Source organism: Poeciliopsis prolifica, unplaced genomic scaffold (assembly GCF_027474105.1).
Source record: "Poeciliopsis prolifica strain line A6 unplaced genomic scaffold, Auburn_PproV2 SCAFFOLD002, whole genome shotgun sequence".
Taxonomy (NCBI): domain Eukaryota; kingdom Metazoa; phylum Chordata; class Actinopteri; order Cyprinodontiformes; family Poeciliidae; genus Poeciliopsis; species Poeciliopsis prolifica.
Genome location: NW_026562377.1, coordinates 9,193,553 through 9,217,260, shown reverse-complemented (window position 1 = coordinate 9,217,260; position 23,708 = coordinate 9,193,553). Strand labels below are relative to the sequence as shown.

General features: G+C 38.8%; 1 protein-coding gene across 1 annotated transcript; it reads left to right on the top strand.

Moving 5' to 3' along the window:
• The first annotated feature begins 116 nt into the window (after positions 1–116).
• igfbp3 (insulin-like growth factor binding protein 3) lies at positions 117–22,929 on the top strand. The gene is made up of 4 exons (XM_055056466.1): positions 117–570; positions 3,411–3,658; positions 5,856–5,975; positions 19,382–22,929. Exons 1-4 carry the CDS (start codon positions 210–212, stop codon positions 19,502–19,504), a joined length of 852 nt encoding a protein of 283 aa, XP_054912441.1. The 5' UTR covers positions 117–209; the 3' UTR covers positions 19,505–22,929.
• The last annotated feature ends 779 nt before the right edge of the window (positions 22,930–23,708 follow it).

Sequence of the window (23,708 nt, the reverse complement as noted above, 5' to 3'; positions counted from 1 at the left end):
GCTCTTCATGTTGGGGCTCTCCGCTTACATTATTCATACGGAGGAGGGTGTGACTTGCTGGCTCTTTTTCCGCCTGTATAAAGCGAGAAGTTTGCGCAAAAGAAAACACAGATGGAGAAGGCCAGTCGGCTCGCTGTGTCACAGAGAGTCACCTTAAGCCCGTGTGACAACTCCCATTCTGTCCCTTTGTGACAAGCTTAATCACTATAATGCCAGGTCTCTGCGCGCTTTGTCTCGCCGTCGCGCTGGCTGCGCTCGCCCGGCTCACCGGCTCTGTGGGGCCGGTGGTCCGATGTGAGCCGTGCGACGCCAGCGTGCTGCAGCAGTGCAAACCGCTGCCGAAGGACTGCGCGGAGAGCGTGAGAGAGCCCGGCTGCGGCTGCTGCATGACGTGCGCCCTCGGCGAAGGACAGGCTTGTGGAGTGTACACTGCGCGCTGCGGCTCCGGCTTGACCTGCAAGCATCAGCCCGGGGAGAACCGTCCTTTGCAAGCTCTGTTGGAGGGACGAGGGGTATGCACCAGCGCAACAAAAAAACTCATCAGCAATCTTAAGCCGGCGCAAAAACAAGGTAGAATGTGGTGCTTTCCATTTGCGCATTTTATGGTTACTCAGTATGTCTGCTTGGGTAATTCTGACAGGCGCCCTCTCCATGAGGCGCTGCTCTGACCGGGGCTGGGGAGCTCCCTCTTTATGCAAACAGATTAAGTGCGTATAAGGTTGAGACTGATCTTCTTATAGGGTAAATGGCACAAGTAAACATGCGCAAAGGTGCTACGTTTTGCAGCTATTGGTTGAATCAAGAAAACATTTTGAAAAACCGAGAGGGTTCATGTTTAAACAATAAGATTAAGTTTTTGTCGCTCTCCATGTGCGCATTTGTCGCAAATTATGAAATTTAAAATAATAAACAGAACACATTGGTTTGCGAGATTTTTCTCATTATAAAGCAACCAGTGCTCGTTTAAATTATTTTAAATCATTCATTTAGTGCACTAAGAAATTGACACAGATAACACAGGTTGTCATGAGGTATGCCTTTACACGGCAAGATTTCACAGATTATAAAGTATGCAAAAAGTGCACTGAATGATAATAATAAAACCTAACTCTATGTGTATTTGAGTCGATGTTATCATTGGATGCATCAAAATGAAGATGGTCAACTGCAATCAACTTTAGATAAGTACAAGGCCTGAAGCTTTCAAGTCCTTTTCCAATTGGACAGGGTTCTGAAATAACTTCAAAATATGTTGTTGTTGGCCCACATAACACCTTTGTAAGACAAATAAAATTAAATAGATCGGGAAACACCCTAAAAATTAAATGAACCTGCTGCAAATAACTCTAATCATTTGCTTAATGCCTTACATGATGTCATTGGAGGCAGGTGTGTATAGACTCTTTTTCTTTTTCTTCCCCTCAGGATATATTTAATATAAAATGGTCCCATAATTTAGAAAACTGACTATGGCACCTGGTTCTATAGATGATATACTATCCATAATGACTTAAACTGACTTAATGGAAATGTCTGTCTTGTAGCATTTACATAGCAACCACACATATGCATGCATGAAGATGACCTGGATATTTCCCCCTACCACCAAGTGGAGTATAACCCATTATTTAGAACTTTTCCTCTTTAATGCCCTAACTTGTCTTCAACTCTTGAAATGTTGTACACTTGCACAAGAATGCAGCAGCTTCCCTTAGTCCAGGATGGGAGCCAGTGTAGTTCAGGTGTCTAGCAGTGAGTAGAGTGACATAGGGGTTGGTTGGCCTATATAAACAAGCAACACACACTCAAAAATCACAGCCCATTATCAATGAGCTGCTTGCAAGCCTACACGACACTGGGGGTGGGATTCTGTGCATGATGATTAGTGTGGATGCTGCTCAGACTGGTGAAATGGCACACATGCCACCTTCATGTGAAAACACACACTTGTGTGTTCAGGCACCTAGGTGCCCCTGCATGTGCTTTCTGATTGTGTATTTGGTTTGAACACACAAACACTTGTAGAACTGTGTAGTATTTGACTTTTTCTCTCTATTTTTTAACCATTCCCTGCCTCAGTTTGAAAGTATTTTGAAATTCTTACATGAAAGGGAATTATTCATAATGATGGTATTACAGTGTCTCCAAAGATGGAGATGGAGTTAAAAAAAAAAAAAAAATGTAGGTGGTCTTAAGCGCCTCTGTTGGTCAGATTATGTCATTGCAGCTTAGTGGTTTCCACCCCCATTGGTTCCCATTTCCAGAGCAGCTTCTCCTCCCAGACATTAACAAGCTCCCCTGACCACAGTTTGTGCTGTTTACTCCTGTGCCAGTATACAAACAAATTGCGTAATGTGTTTATCCAAAATGCATAAAGCTATAAAAGGTGATTTATTTTGATCATAAAAAATTTTGTCCATATTATTAGCCAATGAAAAATATATATATTTTAGGGAAGTTGTTGTTGACATGTCATTTAGTTATTCCCAGTTCTTTTGACTGGATCACCACTGCCTCGCAAATTGATCAGGTAGCCACAGAAAAAATTTAAGGGTGGATTGCCAGCCTGGCTGCCCACATGAGCTACACGCCCACATGCTTGTCCACCGCCCTCATCACAGCTTGTGCACACCAAATCTGCTTTGAGTTAGAAACAGTCTTCAGGGTTCTGGTGTGCTTTTCCATTGCCCACTTTACTGTGTGATGATGTGGTTGATCGGGAGGGGGGCAGATTGTGGGTATATTGGTGCACCCCACTTTTGGGAGGAGTACTTGAAGCCCCGTTTTTTTTTTATTTCACTCATCTCTAACATTTTAAAATGAAACCACCCCAGCCCAGTTACGTTTGATGTTCTCCCCCACTTTTCATTTTACATTTTTTAAAATTCTCACATGTACTTTTTAATGTTGTCTTTCAAATCTTTTGCTTGTTTATGCCCAGAAATTATCAGATTTATCCAGTTCCTCCTTTATCTCTTGCTCTTCATTATATGCAAATCGGTGAATACCATTTGTAATTCTGACAGCCCACAAGGCAAAGACCTAACTTTATTTTGTTTGATTCCAACAAGCCTTTATTACACAGTCAACAGTCCTCAGTTGGATTGGGAAGCTTAGCAGTAATAATTCTGTATTTGTGTAATTTACAGGATAGAATCATAAAAGTTTGGTATTGGTTTAGAGGTAAATGCAAAAAATGTTTTGGGGAAAATAAATTATTATAATTTGCTGCCTGATTTTCATTGTGAAACCACATGAGACACAGCAAAATCTGGTCCAAGTATGGCAAGTTTTTAAACAAGCTTGAGCTTTGTAATAAATCACGTAACTCTTTCCATACATCTGTATACTGTGCCAAAAGAGAGAACTGGCATAAATTTCACAGATCTAATTTAAATTCGTCTTTGCAGAAAATGCAGGAAATCAAGTGGACGACGGCGCCAATGTGACCGTGACCGTGACGGTCGTGCCTGCTGAGGCAACTGTGAACTGCGGGCACAGCCCAGGGTCAATGAACACTAGGCCTCCTCTGCACAACACACTTATCCAGAAGGCTGAAAATAGGAAGACGCAGAGCTACAAGGTGGAACCTGTGTCAGGAGGAGTCAGTAAGGACATGCACAACTTCTCCCTGGAGAACAAGAGGGAGACTGAGTATGTAAGTCACACCCTGAGGCAATGAGACTTTCTGTGGTAAAATCTGTGTTTGGGATGATAAAAACATAGACAGAAGTAATTAAAAATTAGCTCTGTGGTAAATGTGGGTTCTGCACAGCTCATTAGACAACACATCACATTGCAATGCACACCTACAAAACGTTACCTCACCATTTAAGTGTGCTTCACATGCCTTTTCAGATGAATACCTACTTTCAAGATGAATACAGATTCACACCAAGAAAAGCAAATTATGGTCCAATTTGGACTTCATTCTATTGACCAGAGATGGCTATCTAGATAATTTGATTAGCAAAAATATGCCATGTCTTTTTCAACATTTTCAAAAACATTGTTAGTTGTCATTTCACAGTATTTTTGTAAAAAGGCCCATCAAGTTCTTACTACATGTTGCAAATATTTGATGTCCTCAGATGGTTTCCAGTCAATTTGAATGAGCTCTCTTTTATCTACAAGAATATACAAAAACAAAAAAATAAATAAATAAAAAGCAGTCTCCAGATGTGTAGAGTCAGTAGAATCAAAGAGTCAGCAAATCTTTTTAGGCAACTAACAAGATTGAGTCAGGGTACTGTATCCAACTACATTCTACAGTTTTCAGATTTATCTTGGTAAAAACAGACAAACCATTTTATTTACACTTCATCATTTCAGCACTACTTTGTTTTGGTCTATCAGATTCAGTCTAGATGAAATACATTGCAGTTCATAGTTGTTACATAAGATAAGGGGAAAAGGTTAGAAAGGTAGAAATACCTCTACAATATGCTGTTAGTGATGGCATAGTGAGTGAAGCAATAGCATTACAGGCATCAGGTGGCGCATCTGTCAATTGAAGTGGTGATCAGTTTACTCTTTGTGATGACTTCCCAGGACTTTAGTAAGATAGCAAAGAAAAAACCTAGTAATTACTACTTTACAACTTATTAATTTAACAGAAACAATTTTAGCATCGATTAGAAAGGTCACCCAACAATATCTTGTAGTGTTTCTGCGTAATCTACATTCGGGGAAGACATATGATCAACAAAGTGAGTTTTTTATGGTTTTCCTCTGAGTTTAAATTGGGACAAAGACAAAGATGTCCAGTACATGGAAGACATCTTTTGATTATCTGACTGCTACTTTACTGCTGTTCAAGTTGCCCTGCGCCTCTAATGTCATGCATTTCTCCTGGTTCGCCATAGTGCTTTTTTTTTTCTAACCAAGACATCGCCATAACTTCATAGATGATAATAAAGCTAATATGTTATTATATGTGTGGAAATCTTTGCATTTGTTGGTGTTTTGGTCATCTTTTCTACATCCTGACTGTGTCTTAGTTTTTGTCTGTCTACTTATCAAAAAAATGATCACAGTCTCAGGGATCTGGATGAGGCAGTCTTTGTAGGCCTCTTTGATGTCTGTGGAGCATGGAAATTTACTGCCTATAGACTAGAGAGTTGCAAACTGTCTTCAGGCACTCCCGGTGTTGTATTCAATAGAGCACAGCTTCGTTGTTGAAAATCCCTATCACTATGCATGTATTTATTTACAGCTAAGTCTTTTCCACAGTGACACAAGTAGAAAAGCTTAATGACATCTGGGCCCAAAAATGTGTTGCAGATTAATTTTACAGAAGAACTGATGTTTTATGAATGAACAAAGTAAAAGACAGACACTGTGATACCTTGGCCATTTGCAATAGGAGAAGATTTGTGACACTGTCACATGTAGGTGGTATTCATGGAGAACTTGATGCATGTGCTGGAAAAAACAAAACATACAAACGATGCCAAACACTGCCGTGCTCTGCAATTTGTGGATAAAAGTCCACAGACCAACTTTATGTTCTTTAGTGTTGTTTAGGTGCAATTACTTTTGATTACAAATATTTTGAAGCGGTAGGTACCACTTTTTTTCAAAGCTGGCATCTCATTTTGGGGCATGACCTCTTTAACCTGGACCCACCAGAAAGTTCATTTCTGCAAGACAATGAGTACCTACGCAGACTTTCCAGTTCAAACTAAGAAATTCGGATGTTTTATGCATGAAAGAACAGGGCCAGGATTAAGTGATAGACACAGGTCAATTTTCATAGTTTGTTGCTCAACACAAACTCTCAAATTTGTGAAAGTATTCCCAGTATTCTCTGTCTTGGCAATCTCTTTATGATGGCGTGTTTGCTGCGTTGTTAGGGGCCATGCAGACGGGAGATAGACAGCATCATGAACAGCCTGAAGATCAACAACGTGCTCAACCCTAGAGGCTTCCGCCTTCCTAACTGTGACAAAAAGGGCTTCTACAAGAAAAAACAGGTGAGTGGCTCTCCCTGCTGTTTCATCTATACTTTTTTTGTTACACACCAAACTCTCGCACATACACACACGCAGACACACACCTGCAGACATGCAAATAAACCCCCCACATGCCTGAACACTTCCAAAGAATCTTCAAAGACTCATCTCAACCACCCACACATGCACAATCCCCCCATTTTTGCTGCTCAGGTTGCCTTGACAGCCACATCAACACTTTATTATCAGAATGGCTAATAACCATGTATTACTCCGGTAAATGCACTGCAGCCGTCTGACTCATGCCTCACAGGAAATGAAGTCGGTCAGGTGTGTTTGTGGGTGTGTGTTGTGGGAGCGTGTGGGGGGTAGGGATGTAAGAATGTGGTCTGGGTGTGTGTGTGTGGCGCGGTGGATGTGGCAGCAGGGGAGTGTATGTATGGCGCTTGTTTGATGGCGGTAGTTTTTTGGTGGGGGTGCCGTTGGTGAGGTAAAGAAAACAAACAGGCCGTCACTGGTTTAGATTTTCTTGTCTGTGGAGCAGCAAACCGAGGCCACCCATGGCCAGCTCATTTAAAAGACGAGAGAAAAAAAAATCAAACGAGAGAAAGAAGCAAGAACGTGAAATTTTGTTGGAGGACAATTGACTGAAACTCCTTGAGGAAATGTGGTGCATGAAGGCAGGTGGGGCAAATAAATACCAACAGCTAATTTTGAGGTTGCATTCCACAGAGCCCATTCTAACAAACACATGAGTCACCTAAAACACGCATTATTACTCAGAGTCCAACTCAAGATGTGACAAAGTTCTAAATTACAGCCCTCATCCTAACCCCACTCCTCATGGCCCCAAACAGTGGTTTCAGTGTCAAACGCTCTTAATCAAACAATCAAACCTCTGTTAGATTATCTAGTTTTCTAATATTCCTCGAAAGATTTCATTGGATATTATAAGATTTAAAGACTAGGCGAGGCAGATAGACATTTTGGTTTACCACAAGGTTTTCTTCCTGTCCAAAACCACTGTTTTGGATATCTGAAATTATTGGAAAGACAAGTGGTTGGCTTTTTTCCCAGTCATGTACTTAGCATCACAGAGAAAGATTCCCTCGAATAAAAAACACCATTGATCATACTTGGGGCAGATTTAGGTCTAAAGTAATTTTAACATTCTGGAGCCAATTTGAACCTGTGATGGCAAAGAAGGCCTCCTGACTCCTCACCACAAACAAACTGTCAAAATACCAGAGGAAATGCCCTACATAGTTAATCAGAATTATTAGTTTACTACTTACAGGATTTTTTTTTATTGATTGCTGTGAAAAGTAGGAGTAAAATTAGGCATATGCTGATGAAAAACCATCAGCCTATGCTTCCAAAGGCTTAGGGATACTACAAAGTCAATGGCTCATTACCAACAGTGGCGTTTCCTTATATAGATGTTTTAATGCTTTTTTTTTAAACCAATATCATTAACTCTCCTTGACTGTATGATATCATTATGATATGGGATCCAGAAATTGCTTGTTGCTCTAGTTCTACAGTTTGATAATGATCATTATGCTGATGTCAGATAACTTTCCAATAAGCTTTGTCCCTTGTAACATTTTGCTGATTAATTTGCTGTCTTTTGGCTCACAAAAATAGATTTGTAAAGATCTAGAAAAGATGTTTCCCACTACAAAAAATTTATTTTAATTGTTTTATTTATTTTTCAAAATTGGGAGCAATGTATAATTCTGGAGCCAATGTATAATTCTTTGTAGTTTGGACAAATGGAAGTCTTCAAAATTGATTGTGAATAGAGAGATTAAAAATCGAGATCTATTTTTACATGACATTCACATTTTTACAAAAATGTGAATGTCTTACAGAAAGCCATTACCGTGTATTTTTCTGACTGTCATGCAAATTTCACTAGTAAAAGTATCAGTGCTGCTGTAAGGGTGTGTTAGGCTGAGGACTGTAGTGTGCCTGGTTCTGTCGCCTTTTTCTCAGAGGAGCAGGCGAGTGTTGTGTTGAACCCATCTGAGGGGATGTGCCTTCCCGGTGTGTTGCAGAGATTTATGACCGGAAACTTAGTGAAGAGGAGACCGTGTGAACGTCTAGGGTGACAATGCTGTGAAAAGAAGGGAGCAGGAGAGTTGGGGGTGGGGATGAGTGAAAGATTGAACACATGATTTACAGTACTATTTCTTCCTCTGTAACCTACAATCTTTTAAAAGAATTAAGTCCCAGTAAGCCTGCTGAAAGGTGTCTGGTTTCATCTTTCTTTTCTTCTGAGAACTAGATGGTGATCAGACTACTTCCAGGAAAAATGAATCACCAGGAGCCAAAAAGCAGTCGACTTAGGCTCCCATTTGTTTTTACTGCTTCTAATTGTGTTCAGGGATCAGGCAGAAATGTTTTTGTTAATAAGCCCCTCACACTATTGTGTGTCAGCCTTTCACTTCTGCTCCACCAGTGTAATGGATTTCTCACTGTACTCATAATTTCATCACCAGATAAGCCAATCTTCCACAAATCGTTTAAACAGGTTGGAAACGTCCTCTGCAAGGGCACTACAGCTTTCACCTAGTAGTTTTTTTCCAACTGAAATATTGTAGAAGTGATCCACTGGCAACATTGCTTGATCTCATAGTACTTTATATAGACACTAGTCTCACCTTGACATGCTGGATTCTTGAAAATTAAAGGACAACTAATGGCACTTCCTGTTTGATTAATTCACCAAATAAGGATCTGACCACTCGCGGGAATTGAAATGATTCACAGGTAATTCCCAAATTGCAGGTCAATGTTTTAAAATCATTAAAAAAAACTAAAAAGCAGTTGGCATGATGGAAAGATTACTAACTCAGACAAATTGCAAAACACCTCACTGTTAGTCCCCGTATGAAAAGCACATTAAAATCAACACACGTTCCAAAGGTGTGGCAAAAGTTGATGTTCCTCAAAAATACACTTAATTTCTTCCCATTTAAATCCAATTGAAACATCTTTATCCAATGTGAAAAGAGCTGTGTAAAATATAACAAATTTGCCATGTTTATTTTTATGGAATAAATATGTGACACAGAAGAATACTCTTGGGAAAATAAAGAGCTCATGGCATTGAATTAAGCCAAATAGGTATTGACCTACACAACTGAGAAAATGGCTAAAAACATTTTTGATTCACTTACACTTATGGCACTAGTAATTTTGTTTAAAACACACTTCTCTCCCAATAATTACTGTAAACAGAACTAGAAATAACAAAGAGGTGGTTTTATTTCCTCCATTGGTTGACTTAGTAAAGCTGGATTGCCACTGCTCTTATTTTACATTTCAATCTGGAAATGTCTTCTAATTCACATAAATAGAAGAAAATCTTCCAAAAACAGAGTAAAATTGTGATTTTTAGATGAAGAAGCAACCTCACTCATGAAGTCTCAATTATTATGCAAAGATCAATTATTATGCAAAGATTATGCAAAGAGAAAGTTGCAGAAATATAAGCGTGGTTTTCTGTTAGCTGGTAATATGAGTGGCCTGTAAGAAAAGAAGTCAAGCAGTGCAGACCGTCTCTCAGCTACAACACATAGAAACCTAATTTTAGCTGCAGTTATATGAATTGGCTCCATATCCAAGCTCAGGCCCTACATGAACCAACACTGACCCGCTCATTACACCCCTCAAAGCCTCACTCTCTCTTTCTCTTATTCATCATTCCACACACACCCATCATTACCCCCCTTTGTGCCTTGTCTACAGTCATGCACCAGCCTTTTGTTCTTCCTGCTGGCTCCATCATTCCGTCCATCCTGCCCTTCCGCCCACCTGGCTTTTCCTTCCTTGTTTGGCCAAGAATCACCCTACAGAGGGTTGTGAATGGGATGGCAGTGTCTGTTAGAGTTAAGTGTGTGTGTCTGAGAGGAAGAGGAGGAGCTGGAGGAGGTGGTGGGTTACGGATGTGTGCCAGGTGCCAGTGTACTCTTCTGCTTCTTCCTTCAGTGGGTGCTGGCAGTGCCAGGCCCATAAGGGTTGACTTATTGAGCGTGACTCAGAAGGATCTGTATAAACGTACTCACTGACCACAATGGCTTTATAATAACTGACCAACTTTCAGAGACCCAGACATCTATTTTCATTCTGTCTCTCTGCTTGGTTCTGTTCCCTTCCCAAATTTCAAATCCAGATCTTCTTCCGACTCCTCCTAAACAAAGTCTGTTTTCCTCCAGTCAATGTTGCATAATGTACAAAGCAGATTTGAGTTTTTTTGGAGCCAACGCAGTATACATTTGTGAAGATGCCAGTACCATTTTCTACTGAATCTAAACTTAGTTATCCTAATGAACATCAAATCTTAAAAACTGATCTCAGGATCACAAAAAATAATAATATCCAATGGGAGGAAGTGCTCAAGCCAGATCACAGTCATTACGTTACACTTTACGAGAACATAATGTGGCATCAATGTAGCACGGCTGTCACTTATACCAGCTGCTTGTGACGTGAAACACTCACTGTGATCCCCCTCCTGAACAATAACTGTCACTGCTGAAGGATCAAGGACTGCCACTCTTAAAATACTGCCAGTAAAAGGCACATAACAAATACACTAAAGCAAGGTTGATATGTTCATTCTGGCTGAGCTCAGATGTATTAACTGAATTTGTTCCCCAATTCATACCCGCATGTTACCTCTTTGTCCCTTTCTACTTCCATTTTGACCCTGAAAACAGATAGTTTTGTAGTTATTTGATGCTTACCTGTTTATTTCTTAGCATTCTTCAATAATATTGGAGAAAAAAATCATAAAAAATCTCAAATATTGCGTAAAATATAATAGTATATTATTTTGTGCTTTTTTCAATTGATTCCACTGTTTACTCTGTTCAAATCAATCGTCTCCTATTAAGCATGACAGAAAATGACCCCCAGTCAAACCAAAATTAATTTGCTAAATTATGTAATAGTCACAGAAAGGTTTCTTACATCAAATTCCAAAGTTTATGTAAAGTAAAAGTTGTACTTTTAAACAATTTGAGAAATCATAGATCATAATAATATGGTTTTGTAAGGTTCTTACAGGCTAATAACAATTGAGTTAATTGTAGGCACATCCACCTCAAACCTGCTGCTTCCTGTGACCTTAACAAAAAGATCCACAAACATAATAAAAAGGAGCTAAGATATCAAGAAGATGATTGTGGATCTCCACAAATTTGGTTCTTTGGTTCTTTAGTACAACTTTTCCAAACCTCAAATGCCACATTCATCTTTTTAAACAGTTACATGCAAATATTACCAGCTTGGGATTGTCCAGTCATCACAAGGTTCTGAAAAAGATAACATGTGTTCAAGAGATTAATATATTTTTTGTGTTAAATGTGCTTTAGTCCATAGCTGAAGACGTAGTGAAGACACTGATATAAAGTGCTCTAAGGTGAAGACTTCATCAACACTTGAAGTGCAAAGAAGCAACTTTATTAGTTGACAAACATGTTTCAGCTTGTGTCGTTCATCAAGGACAAGCACGCCCATGCATGCACTTAATAAAAAGAGGTTTTAGTATAAAGATTTGTAAACGGTAGTTTGTGTTTAAGACAGGGAACCAGTTGCATAGTTCTTCCCTGTGCTGCTTCCAAATAGTCATTCAATAATACAAATATGAGTGCAGTTTTTTTTTCTCTCTTTTTGAATCATAAATCATTTGATTGTTCTAAAAAATAATATAATGTACACTGTTTACATTGTTTATGTGCAACCCTTTTTTTCTGCTGAGTAACATTGCTTTTGCTAAGCAGATGGGTTGAAATACAAAGAAGCACAAACATATCATGGGGAAGGCATTGAACTGAAATAAGCTCAACTTTAAGGAAGTTAAAAAAGGAAGAACAGAGAAGAAAATTGTTCTACTCAGTTAACGAGTAGAACGACAGACATAATTAGCAAGGATATGACTAATCCCAGCACAGCTGATTATTGGGACCAGAATCAGATGAGTGTAATATGTTGAATGACTAAGTGCTGCATAGGGACATGAACTGAGGAGCTTATTGGAAAGTGAACACAAGAAAAACTAACAAATACTCAGCTCAAAACCAAACTCAAAGTCCAAGAATAATGACAGTAGATAAATTTGCAAATTCCATTTAATAATGTTTGGGTAGTTAATTAATTTGTTGGGTTTTTAAATAATTTCATCCATGAAATAACAAAAATGTTAAAAATGTACAGTGGAACATTGAAATAAATATAAAACTTTTACTCCTTCATGCAAATAGCCACAAAGAGTTGCTATGTCCTCCCAAGACAAAACCCTGTTTTAAACACAAAACGCTGTCGGTATTTACGCCAGTAAATTAGAAACATCCTATACATACTTTCTCCCTTCATTCAGGTTGAGAAAAATCTATCAAACTCTAAGATGATTACTGATCACATATAACTATTCTGATCTGGTTACACATCTAATGCCTCGGAGGTGTTTTTCTTTGTCATATCCTCCATACTAATTTTTTTTTTTTTGCGCCACACAAACTCTAGCAAGTAATATGTAGTCTTCATTTTAACATTAATGTACATTATGTGTTTGCTTAAAAAAAAGAATCCTGGACTTCATGTCTTTCAGATTTTTTTTAAATTTTATTTTAGAAAAGCAATATCCCGCAGCTACTGCCAATGCATTTCCAAACACATGCACAGATGCACCTTCTTTTATACAAATACACACGCCCCTATGCCTACAAACACACACCTTGCAGTTTATGAGCTTGTGTTTATCCTGTGGTCGAACCAGGCTCTTTTTAATGTCCGTGAAGCCCAACGGTGCTGCCATTAGTTATAAAGACCGGCGTCACAAGAGCACGCTTTCATACGCACAACACATGCATACACGTCTCATAAAGGCAGCATTATGAATGAGCAGCATGTATGTTTTTTTTTCTAGTGACAGCCGTGTTGGACCACGCAGCACCAGGAGCGTGAGGAGTACAGAGCACAAGGGTTTAACCTACCTTCAGTTTGGACTCTGGTGGAGTGTGTTGAGATCATAGGATAAATGGGTATTCGTCTCCCAAAAAACCATATTGACTATCAATTTTAATTTAAAATGATGGGGGGAAAGCTGTATTTCTATTACATTGTAACTCTCCATAATTTATGCGTTGGTTGATATTTATGCTGATCAACAAAACTTAAAATTGCTTGAAACGATAAGAACAAAAGGTATTCACACACTTCTGTGCTTTTAAAAAACTGTGTGACTCACTTTCTTTGAAATGCAAGTTCAAACAGCTGGTTTTACTATAGAAAGGTTTCTGATTTAAATGTTTGAGGCATATTTAAATAACTGCAGTGATAAAAGATTGTGGAAACCTCTCAAATGTTTGAAAAAAGTAAAACTGAGAGCTTTGTTTGTTTTCTAAATTGCCACATGAAGCACTTGACCATTTCTTGGAAAGTTAAGAATGACACTTTATTTATGAAAGTGGTCCAAAGAAGAAGGTTCTGGGGTTCTATTTTGTTTTTTTCTTTGCACCCTGAAAACATACATTAGTGTCCTCATTTCTTGTAATTAATAAGAAATGAGGACAAAGCAGAAAATTGATAGAAATGCCATCAAACTTTACACTGGAGTGTGAGAAACCTGTGAAGCTATTTCAAAGAATTTTCTTTTGTATTTCATATTTAGTTCATATTTTAATTAAACTTACTTTGATGTTGGTTTACCTGTAAAAGCTGTTCTTTTAAAATGTGTGCAGATATTTGTGAAACTATTTAGGTAGTTTGTTCCAGTATGGCAAGGACTCAGGTGGTACAGCAGGTGGCCCCCCACAGTTTTCTAGTTTAATCCCTGGTCATGGAGTCAATCAAGTGGTCAGGATGGGCATCCAGCATAATCTATGTAGGTCATGTGCGTGGAGCGCTGGAGCAGACGGGACGCTGGGCTGTGCCCTTTGGAGGGAGGTATTAAAAGGACAATATTAACAACCTAAGAGAACTTTTGAATTAGCAAAATATTAGTTAGTTTTAAAAAAACAACAACAAAAAAAACATTACTGTCCTTAAAGCAGTTGAATGATAACTTCAATTTTTTCCAATTGAATTTAGGGAAAAGGAAGCCATAAAAAACAAGAGACAATAACATTTTGACGCTTACATGGTTGGATCACCCGTCGTGTCACCTGGTGGAAGCAGTTCCAGTTGGCGAATATAACAGAATGCATTTTCGCTCTAAGATTACACTGTTGTGGTGGTTAAACTAGCTGGTATTGGACTGTTTCAATCCAGAACTTTTCAGCGATGCGTTCTCCACTTGTTGCTTGATCAAAAAGTTTTCAGTCTCAGTTTTCTTATGATACGAGTCTGACAAGGCTTAGAAGTTAAAGTTATGAGATGAAGAGTTACAGTTTGGGCGCTTTCGTTGGTTTTCGTAAGCTAGACCATGACACATCAGAAGTCATGGATTATCACAGTAAAATTAAATAATATATACACTTACATTAAAAATAGTTTTAAAAGACTATTTAATATTATTTTTAACTTATTTAGAAATCTAATATTTATTGTGGAATATTATTATTATTCTAACCAGGATTTTGATCATGTTATTTAATTTTTTTTTGTTGTTGTATCAATTTATGTCATGGTGGACGTTTTTCAACCTGAAATATTTTGTTTTTGGACATGACCCAAAACAAAATACTGAGTCAATAGTTTCATTATGTGACTTTAACACTTTCCTGATTTATACATGGCTCCATTTTTGTTTGTGGTTAATTAGCATTTACTCTGAATAATGAGGAATACCATAGTTAGCTGCATAAATTTTAATCCAGGTGCGTAATGCCATAGTGATATGATTTTGAAGACATTTTCTTTAACGATAAATCAGTTGAAAGAACACATTTTGTTTTTCCAAAATGTAGAAATAAAGCTCATAAATGTAATAATTACACAGTATATTAGCATTAATTTGCTTTTGGGTGTGTGTAATAAAGAAGTAAATAAAGAATTACTTTAGATGACTGCTAATACTTCATCAATTAAGGAGAGACTGAGCAGAAATTCAAAGGTAGCCAAGCAACAGGGGAAAGCACACATGCATATTTTGCTCTTCCACTCCCTTCCACCTTTCTCTTGGCTTTTCAACCCTTTTGTGCACACACACACACACACGCACATACAAACACACAACACAGACACACATATACATTCCCTCCATGCTCATGAAGGAGTCTATTATCATTTACCAGAGCACAGGAACACAATGTTAAGCTTGTCTCTGCAGTCTCGTCTGCTGGGTCAAGGCTAAAATAGAAGCTGTCCACAGAATTAGCCGATGGCACAGTGAGAGGAAGAAGTGCAGAGCAAGAAAAGGCAGAAAAAGTGAGAATGAGACAGTGAAAGAGGAGGAGCAATTGATAGGAAGAGAAAACTTTTCTGTTAAAAGAATCTGCTGAAGAAGGCAGCATTTTGGGAGGTGTACTTGCTCCCCAGACTGTTGCAGTAGTTCTTGGTGAGGTATTTTAATAGGCCTGTGTCTCTATAAAGCTGCCTTTGATCATGCACTTAGGCTGCACGTGAACGCCGGAAACAGACACCTGGTCACGCTCTAAAGCTTGTCTGTGTGCCTGCCTTAAAGTATGAAGTGACTTTGTGCCAATTCATGACTCAGATCAAACCGACATGCTTGTAGAAAAGTTTCTTGTTGATGGAATCTTGTCATTTCTTCACATGTGGTGCCATTACTCATAATTCATTACTCAAAACAAATAGACTACTCATCCTTAAGAAATAGCTGTTTAACTTCCACATTCATGAAAGGCCACCAGGGCCTGCCCAAGATATAAGCAAACTAAGCAGAAGCTCAGGGCTCCAGGGCTACCAAGGGCCCCCCTCAGAGTTTTATTTTTAGTGACGATTTCTGTCATAGAATGACAAAAACACTATTTCATCATGAAGTGATTTGTTTTTACAATGATACATATTTGATGATGTGTGTAGAAAGAATTTATGGACAAAAAGAAAATAAAAAATGCTAGGTGAGTTACGCTTTAGAGAAATTAATTTAATCATAGAATGTGATAAAAATGTGTGTAGGGCTGCACCAATTCCAGTTTTCTGGCCGATCCGTAGTTACCAATCTTTAAAACTCCTGACCTGCCAATTTTGATTTTGGACAATATCAATCTTTTTGTCTGTAATGTCACTAAATATAGCAAGAAAGTTACTGAGTTGGCAACAGTGGGGTGACTATTGTTAATTGTAAACATTCAGACCTGACCTGGTGGGCCGGTCTGGTCTGTCAGTCAAACCTTTCACTGCAGAGCAGAAGAGAACAGAGACTGATTTGTCGTCTTCGCTGGCGAAAATAAGACCAGTGGATAAGATCAGCTTCACATGTGAGCATCAATCGATCACCGATCCCCCAAAAATAAGAAAATTGGTGCCCAGAAAACCACCGGCCGATAAATCCATCCTATATTACATATGCATAGAATACAATGCAAACAGCATCATCAGAGATGGAATAAGTTTATTGCTGGTGTGTGAATGATCTAATATTCTAACCTTTGATTCCAGCCGGCCCACATTGTTAGCAGAAATAGAGGACCCCAAAACCAATTTTTGCTTCGAGCCCCACGGACGCTTGAGCCGGCCCTGAAGGCCACTCATCATGTAAAAGGCAATTTGCTGTCCAAAGCTTTTAATTTGTCTCTAAAATCTAAATGCCAATAAAGTCTCTAACATGAAAATGACACCATTAAACTACAACTGATAGACGGTTAGATTGGACCACAGCTTTCGCAAATACATTCATATTTTCTTCCTTTTGTACATCTAGCTTGTTTCAGTTGCTTCACCTTCATATTAAACATCAAGCAACAAGTTAAGTTGACCTTAAGTGCTATTAATACTTATAAGGATGCATTTAATTCTTTTTTCCGTATGACACTGTAATGTTAGCCAGTTTCCACTCAGTTGTTTGTCATTCTTTTCTATGCTTTTATAATTCATTTTGTTTGTGAATTGGAATATGACACAGTTGTATAAGCTTGTTAAAGGAGACTGACACCTCTTTTCATTTCAAAGCCATCCATCTGTCCACCTATACATTCATTCATAAAAAGAATTTTGATAAAGTTTTGATTTTTGATTTTTTTATATTTTGATATAAAAGTGTAGGAAGGACCTTACTAATCTCGGATTCTGCGGGGGATTTATTTTTATACCAAAACTGTTCTGAATGACACATACATCCAGTCTCAGCTGATCAGTACTGCCTTTTGTTGAATATTTTTACTAGTTCCCGATAAAACTCTGTGCTGGTTGGTCTTCTTCCCGTACAGTAGGAGATTACAGGAGGAATAAAGTGAGTCAAGGTTTACCCTGACTTGACTGATCGCATGACTTTAAGTGCAACGCAAATGGAGCTCATAAAGTTGCCACCCTACAAAGCTTGGCCCCCTGTGGGACATCTGATATTACAGCATACATGTGTTTGAGCAGGTAGGAGGTATGTCTGCGCGGAGTCTGCTGAAATCATGTTTGTGTGCAGCCTACATGTTTGCTGGTGCATGTTTATGTGAGCCCACGTGCACACGCAGGGAATAATCAGCTCCAGATGAGATTTCAGTATCTGCCAGCTTCCCAGAATAGCAGCGCTGCCTTCCCTGCAGCCCTCCAACTGGCCTTGACAAATATTTTAGCAACTTCATGTTTACCTTCACACTCGAGGGTACTCACCCCCTCACTCCCAGTCCCTCTCGATCAGAATTAATCTGCTCTCCACCAAGTAAACTCCTCAGCACAGCCTAAGTCGGACAAACTCTGCAGTGCGCTCCCCCGCTCTCTGCTCCAAAAAATTCATTCCCGTATCTATCAGCAAGCACGCAGCTGCATCGCCTGTGCTGTTTATCTCTAAAAGTTCCCGTACATAAAAATTCACAGACAGTCACAGGCAGCAAGGCATTCCACTCACCATGATCGATGGGATGTTTGCCTTTTTGGAGTTCTAGCGAGGCGTGACAGTTGAAAAGCGTCATAAAAAGAAGGGAGTCTGAATTAATATAAAACATTTCTGCACATATCTAACAATTTCTCACTGTGTCAGAGAGAGAGAGGAAACTATATTTTCCCATTTTCACAGTGCTTTACGAAAGCGTATATACCGCTTGAAGTTTTTCACATTTTGCCAACTACCACCACAAACTTTAATGCGTTTTTATGAGACAGAACACAAAGCAGTGAGTTATTGTGGATGCAGGGAAGAAATGAATGCAACTGATTTTATACAAAATACAAATCTGAAAGGTATCAAGTGCATTTAAGATTGTCTCTGAAATCCAGTGCAACTAACTGCAAACAGTCTGTCTGTGCAATTTAATCCCAGTGTAAATGCAGCTGATCTGTGAAGGCCTTAAAGGTTTGCTTGAGAAAATCCCACACTTCAAATCTCTAAGAGTACTGTACAATAAAGTACAACATAAAGTTAAAAAGGTTTGGCCAAACCTATGCATTACAAGCATTGGAACTGGTGCATCATTACTCAGAGGAATTGCAAAGAAACACATAATACCTCTGGAGAAGCTGCATAGCTCCACATGCTTGGTGTTGTACAGACAGTTATTAGCCGTCCTCTCCAGATCCCAGATTTAATGAGTGAGTGGCAAGATGAAAACCATAAGAAGACACATTTAAAGCTTGCCACAAGCTATCTAAGGGACACAGCAAACATGTGGAAGAAGGTGTACTGGTCATATAAGACCAATATTGAACTTTTTGACCTACATGCAAACACTATGTGTGGCGGAAGTCTAAGTCTGAATATTCCACTGAACCCACTACTCCAATGGAGAAACACTCTGGTGGCACCATCCTACAGCAGATGGTTTTTTTCTTTAGCAGGAACAGGCGAACATTAAAGGGGAAATGGATGGAGTTGAACACAGGCCAATTTAAGAAGAAAACCCTGTTGAAATATGGGCAAATATTCAGCCAGAGGTCCAATTGAATCATTAGGTCAAAGCATATTCATGTCTTAAAATGGCCCAGTCAAAGTCTAAACCAACCCCTTGAGACCTGAATTTGAGGAATCCTGGTCTAGATCATAAACAACTGAAATTAGTGGCAATATTTTTCAAAAGTTATTTGTTCAAGAACACTTTCCATCCATTCTACTTAGGAGCTTTGCAAAGAAAAATGGGCAAAACGTTAAGGTTAAAATTCTAATAAAGTCTGCTGAAGCTTCCAGTAATGCGTGAAGAAGTTCAGCTTCTGTGAATACTTTTGCAAGGTATAGCAACTTGTCACTAAGAGGTAAAATTAACTGTCTTCTCATCTGGTTTTGTGAGAACAACCAAACAATTTGATAACATTTCTAATTTTCCCATGTTTTTTTTTTCCTTTTTTTTTTTCCCTCTTCTTTTTTTCAGTGTCGCCCATCCAAAGGCAGGAACCGGGGCTTCTGTTGGTGCGTGGACAAATACGGGCAGCCTCTCCCAGGCTACGATGACAAGCAGGGAAAGACAAAGTGCTATCACCTGGAGAGTAAATGAGGGGAGGACAGATGAGACAACCCATGGATGGAGAGAAAGAGGAAAACAGCACAAAAAAAGTCAAAAAAAGAAATGGAACGAAAGAAATAAGGGAAAGGGAACGAGGACCTGTTTTTGCTCTTGCATGTAGATTGATGTAAACATTTGAAGGAACTTTGGACCTTTTGTTTTAGGTCCCATTTCAAGGGTGGGGGGAGTACAAGGATTAGGGAGAGGGTAGGGGGTGGAGCACAGTCTCCTGTCCTTTATAGCTATCTGTCCTATACTTAGGGAACCTCCATCCTTTCTTTAAAATATGTATAAAAAACAGTTAAGCTGAGACAGAATGGGAGGAAAGAATAAATCCTATCATCTGCACTATTTTTAAAGGGGGAGAGGAAGGAGGGACTTTCCCACTCACTTTAAAGAGGACTTGTTTATGACTGTGACCCCGCGCCCCCCTCTAAGAAAGTCACACCAACACCGATCTATCATGTGTGTGTTTGTTGTAAGTGTGTAACCGCGAGGTTTGTTTGTCTTTTAATCCGTGAGCGCCTGCATAACTTACGTTTTCACAGCTGCCTGTCTGTGCAAGATGGTGTGTGAGAGCATGCTTTCCCAAAACAGCTTCCCTTCCTTCGACCCTGCTCCATCAAACAATGCAGAAAAAGACAACACCTTCTGGCTCAGGGTCCATTTTGTAGTGCAAGGTGTATGGAATGGCAGAGTTTTTTTTTTTTTTTTTTAGCACGTTGACCTCCTTTCTTTGCTGCCTTTTTGCTGTTTGTCACTGATGTGCAGGGTAGATGGATTGAAGGCAACCTGTGCAGTTAAAGTGCCTTAAAATCCTTAACACCTCCTTTTTCCTTCTTAATTGCATGAGACAAGTTATGTTTCAAATATTAAGACTTGAGAAGTCTTGAGAAGACCTGAGAGCATCCAATGCATGTTACATTTCTAGATTTTGATAATCGTTTTAGAACAAATAGGTATATCAGCATAATTTCTAGCAGAGATCCAAGGCATTGTATCCTCTGTTTAAACAGATTTTGAAGAAAGGACATTAAAAATACCACCCCAGCCTGACTGATGGATGTTTGCTGAATTGAAAAGCCGTCCAAGCTAACCACATACGTTTTCATGAGTGCATTTAAAAGCTAGTTTGCTCACTTGAAATCAAATTTTTGATGGTTTTCTCGTAAAAGCAGTCAATCTACGTAAAATCTGCTTGCACGTTTACAAATACGACATTAATTTTCTTCCCCGTGTTCTGTGTTCATTCTTCTCTCATCGTTCTTGCAACTCTGAGGTTCTCTAGTCCTTAATCACATGCCATTGTCCTCAGCTTGCCCTCTTTCTGTGTATGTGCCTGATCCTGATCCCTTGCCCCGCCTCATCCTGTCTTAGTGGTGCAACATGGTGTTTGCTTGTTTCAGTTTTTTTTTCTTTACGGGTCAAGTCAGGTGTGACCGTTTTTGCTCTGCCACAGGTGCCAGCTGCCCCCTATGCTTCAAGCACAAGCACTTATAGCACTTTAGCTGTCCCGCTGCTACGCAGTTCTAGACAATTGGACCTATCTGCGTCTGCGTAACCTTCCATGGCGGTAATGCCAAATTTAACAGCGTGTTATAAGAAAACAATAATATTCCATTGAGAAAAATAAATGAAAGTAAATGTATACAATTCAGGTCCATTTTTGTGCAAAAGCTTTAAAGCGTCTTTTTTTCCTGAAACTTACAGGCTGTCAGACTTTCATGTAATCTTTTAAAGTGTGTTTGATCACCAGTTCTGGTGGCTTTGTAAAACCTTTCTCAGGGCTTTTAAAAAATGTTCTTTGAAAATCAACTCAACTGTCCGGTCCTTTTACCTCACCATGACAGTATACTGTGAATGGTACTTTGAAAAATAGCACAAGGTAATTACTAGTAGTAATTAGTTAGAACTAACTAGTACTAATTTGTTTTAACACCATAGTACCATAAAAGATAATTAAGGATCCTTTTGCATTTGTTTCATTCTTAAATGGTTTTCATTTTAATATTAGATTTATGAAAGGTCAGTAAAGTTACATGAATGCTTCCCAGCCCATATGTGTGATTTTATGAATAACACATAAAACATGCTTTAAATTATTCCTAAAAGTCTATTTTGGTCATTAATACATACAATTTTCAAAAAATATATTTTCTCCTCTTTTAGCCCACAGAAAAACTTTCAGATAGATTTAGAAAGGCTTGAGAAATTGATCTAAACCACTTCAGCAACATTGCAGGAAAGTCTTTCCGCTTGGAAGCAAACTATGAAGTAAAAGAAGGGTTGTTTAAAACTTTTGGACTGTAGTGGAAACCAGATCTCCTGGCAACAAATATAACAACAAATATAACAAACAACCGCGTTGGTGTTTTTCCATTGAGTGCATCTATTTTTTTTCTCCTTTGTTTTTATTGTTGATGCTTTTGTTTCTTTGAGAAAATGCTTGTGTGATCACATGCCAACAAATCTCCACAAGGTGGACACAGCACCAAAAATGCATTCACACACATGGCAGGGGGTCTTACAGAGGCAGTGCGGTCCTCTCTATGGGGCTTCCTGCCCCATGCTCTCCCACATCCTGTGCACAGACTTGAAATGTGGAGAGATGGCCGAAGAGAGCCTGCTCAGTTGCTCAGTAGCTCAGTAGCACCACATCAACTTAACACACTCAGATGGCGGCAACTTACAACCAGCCTATTGGTGCTAAATCCCATCTATTCAGAGACTTGATTTAAGGGGAGGAACAAACAGAAAACATTTAAGCTATTCCCTCCCTAATATTTGTACGTGTGTCTTTTTATATATTATTATTTTTATTGTTATTTTTAGTAATATTTCCTGGCCAGCTACATGTCTGACTGGACATCATGTACAGTGCGTAAAAATAAAAATTATTTATCTATGAAAGAATTATAAGCTGATCCAAAATTGGTTTTCTTATGAAGAATTCAGTGACTCACCGATTGCACAGCACAGTCTATATGATTCAGTGTATTTTTGGGGACTATAATCACTAATGAATGTTTTCTTCTTGAAGAACCATTTCCTTCTGTTGCTAACCTCCACTCCCTCTCAGTGTGGCATTCAGGCCATCCATGTTCACCAGCCCTTAAGGACAGTGAACCTCTCACAACATCACTTCCCTCCATGCACACACGCAGCCATCCTGCCTCCGCCAGTCAGCGCAGAACCAGGGTCACATTTCTGTTCTGTCACATTTTATTCAGTTTTCAAACCAGCTTCTTAAAGCTGAAGCTCTCTCTGTTCACGGGTATTGTAATGTTTTATTCAAGCTTCTCGTGGTACAAGCTACAAATCACAAAGCTATTTTTTTTTTCCAAAAGAGGAAATGATTTTGAATCAAGATATACTTTGTATTTAATGTCATTTTTTAAATAAAAATGAACACATTTTAAGAAGTTTGACTTTGATGTTTTGCTTTGTCTCTTTTGCGACTTGCACCGATGATCATCTAAGCACCACCAACACGCAACAACATCCCAGGTGAAAATGTGTAAAAACCATGTTAGTAAAAAAGCAGTATATAGTAGCACTGTAATCTCACACCAAAATTGTTTAGAAACTGGGTTACATTTATTCAATCCAAAAAAAAAGTTAGATGCCAATAGTAAGTCAACAGTTTGTTTCGAAGTTAGTATGTTAATATGTTTGGAAATAGGACATATTCAAATTCTGAGATGTTTTAAGATAACTGAAATTTATTTTTGGATGATTAGCCACTGACTGAAAAGCTAAAAGCAAAGCAATTTTTTTTTACTGCATGTAAGGTACCGTTTGCTCATAAATCTTTACTGAAATAACAATTCTGAAAAATGTGAACTATTCCTTTAATTAATGCAGGGAATCAGGACAAAAATTTGCTCCGGGGAAGCAATCAAGCTCCCCTCAGGGGTGGAATGTGTCAATACAGATGAAGCAAAGGTTGAATTTGTAAAGAACAAAAATAAATCTGGTGGTGCCAGGCAGGCTGGCAGTGGGCATGAGAGGTTGAGGCAAATTCCTGTGCCCAACCAAGGCAAATAGAGCGGGTCAAAAGGCAGTGCTGAGCCGGCTAAAGTTAGACGAGCACCTCCACTTTAGATCTCTGTGATAACAAAACAGACTACAGACAGAGAAACGTGATCTTGGAAAGCATTAAGTCATGAATGTTAGAGCTTTGTGATTATTTCCA